Source organism: Porcisia hertigi, chromosome 31 (assembly GCF_017918235.1).
Source record: "Porcisia hertigi strain C119 chromosome 31, whole genome shotgun sequence".
Lineage (NCBI taxonomy): Eukaryota > Euglenozoa > Kinetoplastea > Trypanosomatida > Trypanosomatidae > Porcisia > Porcisia hertigi.
In genome coordinates, this window is record NC_090590.1 from 318,736 (window position 1) to 329,719 (window position 10,984).

Genomic DNA, 10,984 nt, shown 5'->3' on the forward strand with positions numbered 1-10,984 from the left:
GTTGCCTATACCATTGCTGGACGTGGCATCCGGTTTGTTTACACCACTGCCGCTGCTGGGCATGCTGTCCGTAGGGGTGTGGCCTTGTCCGCTGCTGGGCATGCTGTCGGTGTGAGTGTCGCCTCGTCCGCTGCTGGTGCTGCTTGTGCCTCTGTTCTTTTCGAGATCAGCTTTGAAGTCTATGGCCGCCTTCACGTTGCCCTGGCACACCTCAGCGTACGGCGGACACGTGATGTAGCCGCCGTCCTCGAAGCCGTTGCTGATGGTGGCGAGCGAGATGTTCTGGCCCGGCGTACAGTTGAAATAACCGCTGCCCCACCTCACCTGGATACCGTACGTCCGCGTCGACGTATCACACTGGATGTTGGCGCACATGCCGTTGTAGAGGCGACGCAGATGTGCGAGGCCCTTTGGTGTGAAGGACCCATCGATGCAACGCGCTGCCTCAGAGAACACGTTGAAGGTCCTGACATACCACGGTGCGGTCGTGGTGTTCTGGTTGCACGCACCATCGTCAGAGGGGACCACAACGGGACAGATGTCGAGGAATGCAGTAGAGCCCCCGAGGCGGTCGTTGGCGAAGTACTGCCAGTGCGACGGCAGCGATTCTGCGTAGGTCAGGACATCACATCCCCCCATGTGTAGACGGCTGGAGGTGCAGCGGTACTCTTCGTTTGTGTCGTTGCAGAACATCTGCGGCCACTGCGTGATGTTGTTCTCCATGCACTTCTTGCTGAAGAAGTCACACCCCGCGTTGCGGCCCCACGTCATCACCTCCGCCTTGCTGAGGTCCGCCTTGTAGAAGCCCGTGTCCTCGAAGATGGCCATCGTCACCGCAGAGTAGTAGCCGGCGCTGCTCGAAGGCGCCATGAGCTCGTCGTTGGCGTTGCGCATCTTCAGGTGCGAGACAGATGACCCAGGCGAGCCTGGATCCTCCAGCTCCACGTAACTCAGGTTGTCGCAGCCGTAGTGCTCGCGTGCCTTGGTCACCGTTGTGCTGCCGTTGATGACAGTAATATTGAGCTTCTTGTCGCGAATACCAGAGACATTCTGGGTAATTCCCCTGTCATTGAAGAGGCTGCCGGTGAAGCCCAGCGCATGCGCGATCTCGTGCGCAACCGTGCGCGTGGTACGCTGGTCGTAGCGAGACACAATCTTCGCTGGTGCGATGTTAATCACACCGACGGCGGGTCGGCCGTCGGAGAACCTCTGGCAAATAGTAGCCCATGCGCGCACACCCTCTTCGCATGGAGCCGAGCCGACGTACAGAAGGAAGTCCGTGTTGTTGAAGCCCGTCGTGCGGTGCCACTCTGGTACCTTGAAGGCCTCACAGGCTTGCCCTGTCATGCCAGTCACCTTCCATGTGCCCTGCTGTCGCTTCACCTTCAGCCGGTCCGTGTGCAATTTTACTGCCTGCGGGATGATATAATTGACAAGCGTGTCGCGCTTCTCCTTTGTCACGACGTCGGCGGCAGTGCAGGTGACATAACGATTAAGGTGATTGTAGATACGCTGTCCCTCACTTGCGCAGTAGAACTCGTGCTCCGTGAGGTCCTCGACAGAGGCGGTGATGCGCAGCTCCTCCCAGTCGTCAGAGCGCTCCACCTGCGACGACGTGCTGTCAGCCAGCGCGTAGTCGACTCCGCCGTGCTGCACAGTGGGGGCGGGCTCTGCTGCGACAATGGGCAGACCCACCGCAGAAAGCGTGCCCACGCTGTCTCGCTCTTGCGCCACCGACTGCAGCACGCGCTGCTGTACCTCGTCGTGGATGCAGCGGTGGCCCGCAGCCGAGTCACCGGTAGTCTTTGCCCACACGGCGGCGGAGCCGGCAGCCAGTGCGAGGCACGTCACTGCGGCGAGGCGCACCAGGCGAGCGGTGCCGCTACGTCCCTGGTGTGTGCTACCCAAACAGTTGCGGGTCATGCTGGCGATGGGGTAGGATGTGGAGGTTTATAGAGGAGAGGGGGGAGAAGGAAAAGGCAAGTGAGTGGGGAGGTGCCGCTCAGCGGGTATGTGCTGTGCTGTGCGTGCCTCTATATGGGGGGAAGAAGGGGGGGTTCAGTGAAGAACGAGCGAGGGCGAGTGCCGTTGATGGGCGCAGGATTGTGCAGTCTAGGGGAGCGGTGGGCGGTGGGGGTAGAGGGGAGGAGAGAGTGGGGCGAGGTGAGGGAAACATCACCGACGGGTGGTGGGGAGAAGTGATGGGATGGGGGTGTGAGTGGAGGGTGGGAGATGGTTCACATCATGCGCGTGGAGAGGGAGGGAAAGGGAGGGGCCGCCGGTGAGAGTCAGCGGAGCGGAAGGGAGCGAAACAGGCGGCTGCAAAGTGGGAATCCCACCAGGGCCGCACCCCCTGGAGTGGAGAGAGGGGAGGGAGGGAGGAAGAGAGGCCGGAGCCTTTGACAGGACGACACATGAAAGTACACAAAACTACGTCTACACACACACGCACAAAGATATAGGCGTCACCGAGTAGCACAAACAGCAGGTGGACAGGGGGCAACGTCTGAGTGTGTGTGCGTGCTACGCGGCAGTGCTACGCACAGCACCGTGCTGGCCACCTGCAGCTCTCCCAGGCGCTGACGGATCACCTCTCCATCGTTGCTGTTCACGCAGAACATGTACGCCGCCACAGAAGTAACCTGGTTTGACTGGTGGCAGGAAGGACAGGCGAGGCGGTGGTGGTGTGTTTCTACGGCCTGCTCCTCCCCCCTCCCACCCTCTCCCCCCAAAGGAGAGCGAGGGGGATGTTGGGTTGCGGAGTGTAACCGAGCCGGAGAGAGGCGAAACACACGGCCACATGTCGCCCGCTCTGTGTGGCGCTCGGCCGCGTTTATATCGCCGATGCGATCGTGGTGGGAGGAATGGAGCGGGGGACGGTCGTCGTCAGTACGCGGCCAGGCAGGCAATCAGTCGCAAGCGAAAAGGCGGTTGTGCTGCGCAGCCCACCCTCTCCGTGCGTGGCACGAAGCAGCAGTGATGCCGGCACGAGGCGAGCCTGCGCCGCCGCAGCAGCACTAATGCGCCAGACCCCACCAGTGGACACTGTTCGCGCTACATGACAGAAATAGGGAGGGGGAGAGGGAGAGAGTGAGAAAAGCGGAGGGGGGAAGAAGCAGTGCGAGACACAGAGTCACACGCTGAGTTGTATTTGGGGATGCGGTAAGAGGGAAGGGGGCCGTGCGCGGGTGTAAACTCTCAACGGTAACGGCGGTGTGATGGTGGGACGCACACGCCGGCGTCCGCTGACCTGACCACCTCGGCTCCACAACGGCACCTCCACGGAGCTCATGCACCGCCTAGTCAGCGCGGAGGGAGGGCCTGTGGTGGTGGCCGAGGCGACACGGCGAAGAGAACACCCGGGGTATCCTTCTGTTTTATCATTTGAGGGGAGGGGAGGGGAGGGACCTCGGCGCATTGCACTGAGTCGGGCAGTCAACGGCTGAGGATGTCATACACTACAGATGAAAGAAAAAACGAGAGCATTGGGGGGCGAAGGAAACTGGGACCAGAGGTGCACCACACACGAGCACAAACACGCATGGCGCATAATGACCAACTCGCAGATCACTCGTTCGCTGTGTATCCCGGCGTGCGTGCGTGTCTGTGTTTGTGGTGGGTGGGTGGGTGGCTGAGCCCGTCAGGGTGTGTTGGTGTCCCTGTTTGGTTCCGACACCGCACTGGTGACAACTGAGCCTGGAGGCACAGGGGGTAAAAAAGAGAACAGTCAAAGTCTGTTATAGTAACAGGAAGGGAGAGGGAGGGGAGGGACAAGGCGCTGGCACATGCGCATTCATTCAGTCACACTCACAGCATAGAGATGTGTAATGCAAAAGAGTAGTCGTACAACGATCCATCGTATCCGTGATAAAAACGCGTGTTCAGTGGCGGGTGGGAGGGGGAAAGGGGAGAGGGGAGAGGCGAAGAAAAAAAAGATTTAATATATTCTTTGGGTGAAGCTTACGCAGTCGCTCACAAGTGCAGTATTTGAAAATGATATGGTGCCAATGATAAGAGTGAGTGAGTGAGGAGGGGGGAAGGAGAGGAGAGGAGGGATGAGGCCAGGCAGGATGATAGAGAGGGGGGAGGGTAGGCGTGAAATGAGCGAGGAGGCCAAAGGCCAACACACACTGGCACTGACCCGGGTGCATGCCAGATTAGTTGCGTCCCGCTTTCAGCTACAACTGAAGAGTTTCCTTCCACTCAACGCTCAAACAACAAAAAAGAAATCCTCGTCTTCCGAACTGAAGATCGGGCGAGGATGAGTGATCCCTAAAAAGGGGTACGGCCCCAGCGAATAGCAGGTCAAGTCGCAGTACGTACGTTAAAGAGGGAACAGCGCCACTCGATGTCAGAGACATGCGCATACACATTTATGCATCTGCATTCAAGATCGATAGAGAGCGAGAGAGTGGTGAGGCTCTTTTCGAGCAACGGGAGGCAGCTGGTGTTCAGCCCAAGGCAGCATCAGGTTGTTGTTGTTGCGGAGAGGGGGGAGGGGGACAACCTCCCTCCCTCCACCCCCATCCTGTCCAGAAAACGTTTTGTTCTAGGCTACCGCAGGAGCTCATCGACCAGGCCTCTCCAGCGCTGCAGTGTCTCGACAAAGACGGGCACCACGTCACACAGCGCCGCCGGACTACAGTGACGCACTGGAAGAGACGTTGTGAGGACAACTACGTTGTTTTTAGTTGACAGGCCGATGCCACCACCACACACCTCACGGCCCAACAGCGATCCCTCGAGGAGCACCTCAAATAGTTTCATCCGCAGCGGAATGTTTTCGGGCAGTTCTGTGAGAAGTGATGAGTAGAGGTACAACCGCTCGGTCGCGGGGTCGTAGGTGAGCAAAATGGAGAAGTCCTCGTCCGTCCCCAAGACACATGTGAGGTTCTTGTCGAAGCTCAATGATACTTGAAGCTTCTCTGCCAGCATACTCAGACTTTCCTTCGCCACTAGAAGCCCATCCACATCGCTGCAGTCTCGCATTCGACGTGCTTCATGAGCTCTGTCCCGCAGTGGAGTGATCGCGGATGTCTGGGTCGCTTGTAACAGTTGATTCTCCAGATCCGCGTTGCGTGCTTCTGTCACACTCAACTGCCGCTGCAGGCGTTCAATCTCACGCTCCATCTGATGTGTATTCTGCACGGCCGGGTCGTCTAGCGGTTCGCGCCACGTCTGTTGCGATGCGGGAAACGGGTGCTGTACCGACTGGCGGTTGGCGTTGCTCAGTCGATGAGGCGGCGAAGCAGCAGCAATTGACTGCTGCTGCTGTTGTTGTGGCGGCTCCGATAGTTTAGCTGTCAGTGGCTGGGAGGATTCGATGCTCGCTGGGTCCCGTAGGTGCAACACAGCTTCGTTTGTTAAGCCAAACTGCTCGCCCAGCATGTCATCCTCCAGCACCAGGTTGCCCGCAAGCAGCTGCTGGTTCTCTGGTACACCGTAAGACTTGAGGTAACGGCGAACCTTGGATACGCTGAGTTTGCCGAGATCGCCGCGGATGACCATCTTGAATTTGCGTCCATCCGCGCTCTCGACAAAGAAGGCCTGCTTTTCCTCCATTTGAATAGTATTTACTCCTTTTTTTTTACACACACACACACACAGCGCTCTATGTATTTCTATATATAAATATAAAAGTATATATATATATATGTGTGTGTGTTGTTCGCCGTTGATGCGTTTGGGAGAGTTGCGTTGCGATCTAGTCAATTGGAAAGAGTCAGAGGCGCGTTGTTGCTCTGTATATATATATATATATATATATATAGAGGGTGTGGGGTGGTGAAGTGGGGGGGAGAGGGAGGAGGAGGGGAAGAAGAAGAGAAAATGTTGCGTGATTTAAAGGGGGGTAACCGTTTGCCCAAGCGACTCAGTGATTGCGTTGCATCAAAAAAAAGTTCATAACAGGGTAGTAAGCCTCCCATTTTGGAAAAATATATGTTCGCCTGTTTTTTTTTCGTGTGCGTTCATTCTGCACGTGCCCCTTCCCAGGGACAAACATTTTTGAGAGCACCTTCACTTCTCCGTCTCTCGTCCTCTGTGAAGGGGAGGGGGTGGGGGGATGGATGTCCCCCAGCATATACACCACAGGGCCTCCTTCTCCCAGCCTGCCGGTGCAACTCTCGAACGCGGGCGAGTCCCGCACCCTCCACACGTCGTCCCGACAGGCCGCACCCTGTGCAGCTCCCGATGGTCAGCCCTGGAGCAGAAAAGTAAAACGTGGATCGCTGCCGGTCCGCCGCTCGGTATCATTATCATGGGGGTGAGGGGTGTCGCCGATTAACGCAGTTGGCGCTCAATGTTGCTCTCGTCCTATCCTGGCTTGGGAATCTCGGCCGAATCCGCGAGGCCGCATAGTCGTCTGGGGTACACCGAGAATCGCTTGGACTGGACAACCCTATGCACAGGACCATCTTCTACGCCACACTCTCACCCAACGTTGGCCAGTGCGGGACAGACCAATGGGTGAGTCGAGGACTCCTCGCAGATCTCTTTCCGTGGGTCATGGGGGATGGCGGGTGCAGCTTGGCCATGGGAGACAGTTGGATGATGCGTGAGACACTGCTCATCTGCAGGTGTGCGCGGACAGTGCGGGCATGTGGGGTTTCTCGCGGCAGGCTCCCTGTGTGGATCCGTCCCACCCGGCATCTCGCGTTGGGCCACTGTGCCCTCGTTGTGGTGCGTGCGGGGATGCGCCAGACAAGAGTGGTCCACTATTCATACCGTTTCTCGCACATCGGGCACACTGCAAAGGGCTTCTCGTTGCCACTCATTTGGAGGGGGAGGGTCTCCGATGCGTGTGCATGGGCCGTGTCGTCGTGTGGAGCCACACACGGGCTGCGTTGGATCGAAATACCCACGCGCAGTGTGTGGACATGGAATGACGCCAGGGGACTGTGGCCTCGGGCGTGTCTTGTCTACCCCCGGGAGGGTGGTGGGTCGGAGTGTTGGGGGTCATGTCCCCCCAGTGGGTCCTGATCCTGTGGGATACTATCCCTCTAGGCGGACCCACAAAGTCCCCACACCGGGCACCGAAGTGTAGCCGCTGGTGGCGGCGGTGGGCAACTGGGCGACCTCAGCGGGCATCTGTGGCGTGTGAGCCATGCCGTGTTTCCAAACGTTCGCCTGCAGCGTTGTCAGGGGAGGCGCTGCCGCTGCTCGCTTGTTGAGGGGATACATGAACCTCCGAGGACACAACGTTTCTTTTTGTTGTCACACTCTCTATTGGAGTTCCTGGGGCGCGTGTCTGGTGCATCGAGTTCTGTCGGTGGGTCACCGGGAGGGTTTGTTCACGGCGCTGCTGTGGGTCACTGGGTCCGCCGTCGCACTGCCAGGTGGAGGTAGTCCCGGGGGTCTGTCCGGTAGAGGAGGAGATGGGTGTGGGCATGTACTGCTCCGAGAGGCCTCTCTCGGGGGGAGGGGACCACCTCAGAGCATGTGTGGCACTTGTACACCTTTTTGTAGGACCCCTGTGCCTTTGCCGTCCCTCTCAGCGTTACTAGGGGCCTGAGCCCTCCCTGCCACCGGTGTCTCGTCATCATGTGCGTTACTCCCGCTTGTCGTGAGGCGCATATGGGGAGACAGACCGCACACACTAGTGAATTGTGCTGCCGTGTTGCCACGGCTAGAGTAGGGAGGAGGGGGGGGTGGATCTGGGTCCAATGAGTGGACACCATCGGCAGGCCATGTTGTCCTCCTTACCGACGAATGGCTCTACGTGGCCCACCAAAAAGTGTTTGGAGGTGTCCGTGCGATAATGCACCACTATGGGCTCTCTACTGCGATCCTATTTCCCTGTATTTCTTGAGGGCGGTATGTGGTGGACGTGGCCGAGTGAGTTGGACCGATGCGTGTTCGGGCCCCTCTCCGTTGGTGAGTGCCGCATCTGTTTCTTTCCCAAGTTGTCGCCTGATGTCTGCCGCAACGTTTGTGATCCACGCCGTATAGGATTCAGGCATGTCATTCCCCTTGTTGGCTGCTTTGTACACGGCCTTGCTTCGCGGGTCACCGCAATGTGAGAAGACGAGCTGGAAGGACAGGTGGACTTTGCGCCGAGTGGGTTTGAGGGTGATGGACCAAATACGTGTGAGGGTCCCATCTTACACGCTGGTTGGGCCTGTGTGTCCAGCGCCATCAGAAGTGAGGTGAGGGAGGGGGGAGGAGTCTGTAAGCACTGCCACCTCGAGGCGGCGGTGTCCTCCTGATGGGACCACGTTCTCCAGCGCATGTGTCCCGGCTTCCATGTGGCAACGCTCTCCGCCCAGTGTAGCCGCACGCCAGTCCGCTCCGCCCCGCACACCCCCGTGTCACTCCCCCGCTTTCCGTCGCCGCGTATCTCCAAAGTTGGCAGTCGTGGGCTGTAAGCCGCCTCACTCGACGCATTGCGTGTGTATGTGTGTGTGTGTGTCTCTTTGGCTTGCTCATCCGCTGTCGCCTTTTAGTTCACCGCGCCTTGGGCATCCTCGGTTTCACGTGCTGCTGCAACGTAGGGCAGGCCCAAAGCTGAGAGGGGGTCGATGCCGCTGTGCTGGACCTGCGAGACCGACTGCAGGGCGCGGTGCTGTACCTCGCCGACGATGCAGAGGCTGTCTGCGGTTAGGACACCCGCGGTGCGCGCTGCTTGGAGAGAGGGGCGGGGGCGTGCCGACAGCGCGGTCGCGCACGCTGGCGGCGGCAATGATGTGGTCAAAGAGGTGGAGAAGCCGTCCAGTGAGAAGGCGCAGGCCAGCGGGTATGTGCTGTGTGTGCGCGGGTGACTGGGTGCGCGTGGTGCAGGGCAAGCGCGGTTGGGCGTGTGTCTGTCATGAGCGAAGGGCAGTGAGAGGAACAAGGAAGCAGCAGTTGGGGGGAGAGAAATAATAGGGGAAGGATGAGAATAAACAATGGGGGAAGTCGGGGCAGCCCTGCGACACTCTGAGACTGCGACAGCGTCGAGGCCGTGGTCAGCCGAGGATGAACACGGGGTGATGCAGACACAGGCGCCGACGTAGCCAGCGAGTTCCTCTTTGCTGTGCTGCGCTCAAGAGTGTTGGTGTTGGGGTGTGCGGTGGTTTTCTTGTTTCGTGTTGACAATGCACTGATGTTGACGGAAGAAGGGAAACAAACGAGGTAAATAAGGAAGGACAAGCACACACATACAAAGAGAGAGAGGGAGGGAGAGAGGGCGGAGGCACGGAGGGGTGGACCCAACACGCTCACTCACTCTCCCTCCACTCTATATCGTAGGGGAGGAGGGGTACAGGGGCGTGGCGCTGTCACCATCACAGACCGCAGGTGTATATGTGGGCGCTGTGAAGGGGTAAGAAGAAGAGAAACACACAAACATAAATCCCATCCTCATGGAGGACACCTCTGAAGGAGTGAAGGGGAGGGAGGGGGTGAAGCGAAGAAGTCAAGGATGGTGGAGAGCCCAAAGAGAGGTAAGAAGAAAAAAGGAGAAATGCACCGCGTTCGGGATGGGGGGTGAGGGGAGGGGTGACGGGGCGACAGGAGGGCGTGGAGGGGGTGAGGGGGGAGCACACACCCACTCATCCACACACCAACCCACCTACACATCGTAGCGTGAAGCCCAGGAACGCACACGAGCTCCCCCAGCACCGCTATCGACCAACACGACGACACACAAAACAGCATGGTTTCCATGTTTCTCTCGTCACACTGTCCTTTGTTCTGCTCGTCCTCATCGTGTGTGTGTGCGTGCGTGCTGTCCCGAGGGGAGGTGGGAGGAGAAGTGGGGGGTATGAAGAGAAGGGTGTGTGTGAGAAGATAGGAGGGGGAGGGACGGGGAAACGATGAGGAAGGAGAGGAGGAGTGGGCCCTCTCGCTCTGTATATAGCATCCACATCGACGGCCGTCTATCCCACCCCTGCACCCACCCACCCAACCCACACACACACGCGGATAATACAGTAAGCGGGTATAACATGGGAAGAGGAGAAGGAAGGTGAATCCAAAAAGAAACAAAGAAGTGGTTGAGAAGGGGGTGAAGACGACGACACCACAACCGCCGGAGTGTGCATGGGGTGTGGCGGTGGGGTGCCAAACACTCACGTGCCCATCAACCGAGTACGTGGAACAGCGAGGACACTCAGCACGATGAACCATCCACAGCAGCCGTACCTCAAGACACCGGTGGGTGGTATCACACCCAGCCACCGCTCATGGGCCACCACACTGCTGGACTGGGGCTGGTGCTATCGCGATCCAGAGTGTGCCCTCGCGAGTCACCGACGGGTGTCACGGTGTGTCAGACACGTTTGCGTACACGCCACCTCACTCGTCGGATACCTGTGTAGCACCCCAGACTGCAGGAAGGCTTATTTGGCTCCCACTCTCCGGTGGTAATAGTCCCCGTCCGGATTCGTGCTCGGCTTCGGAGTGACTGGATTGGAGGTGGGCCCTGCGCATGCACTGCAGTAACACCACGAGGAGAAACGCTCACCGGGTTGAGGTCGGGGCCCTCTCAGGGTGCGCCATGACATCCCCAGCGGAGGGTGTCGGTCGTGTATGCAACCCTCGCTAGGTGGCCGCACCAGCAGTTGCGATGAGCAGTGTGCCAGTCGTTCTGATGTTAGGCACTCAGACCAACAGTCAGTGTCATCAGCAGCAGGGCCACTCCAGCGGACACCAGGGTGAGAGCGCTGCGGAGGCCAGCTGCACCGTTGCCGAGGGGGTTGAGGCTGGCGCCTTTGCGATTGCTGGACGTGGCATCCGGCTTGTTTGCACCACTGCCACTGCTGGGCATGCTGTCGGTGGGGGCGTGGTCTTGTTCGCTGCTGGGCATGCTGTCGGTGGGGGTAGTGTGGCTCGTCCGCCGCTGGTCATACTGTCCGCAGGGGTGTGGCTGTGTCCGCTGCTGGGCATGCTGTGGGCGAGGGCGTTGTCTTGTCCGCTGCTGGTCATGCTCTCGGCGGGGGTGTGGCCTCGTCCGCTGCTGGGCATACTGTCGGCAGGGGTGTGGCTGGTCCGCTGCTGGGCATGC

At 59.0% G+C, this 10,984-nt stretch overlaps 1 protein-coding gene across 1 annotated transcript; it reads right to left on the reverse strand.

The window, feature by feature from the left end:
* Positions 1–4,554: 4,554 nt before the first annotated feature.
* JKF63_03813 (uncharacterized protein) lies at positions 4,555–5,562 on the reverse strand (the record flags this gene model as incomplete). The annotated part of the gene is made up of 1 exon (XM_067899811.1): positions 4,555–5,562. One exon carries the CDS (start codon positions 5,560–5,562, stop codon positions 4,555–4,557), a length of 1,008 nt encoding a protein of 335 aa, XP_067755017.1.
* Between the last annotated feature and the right edge of the window lie 5,422 nt (positions 5,563–10,984).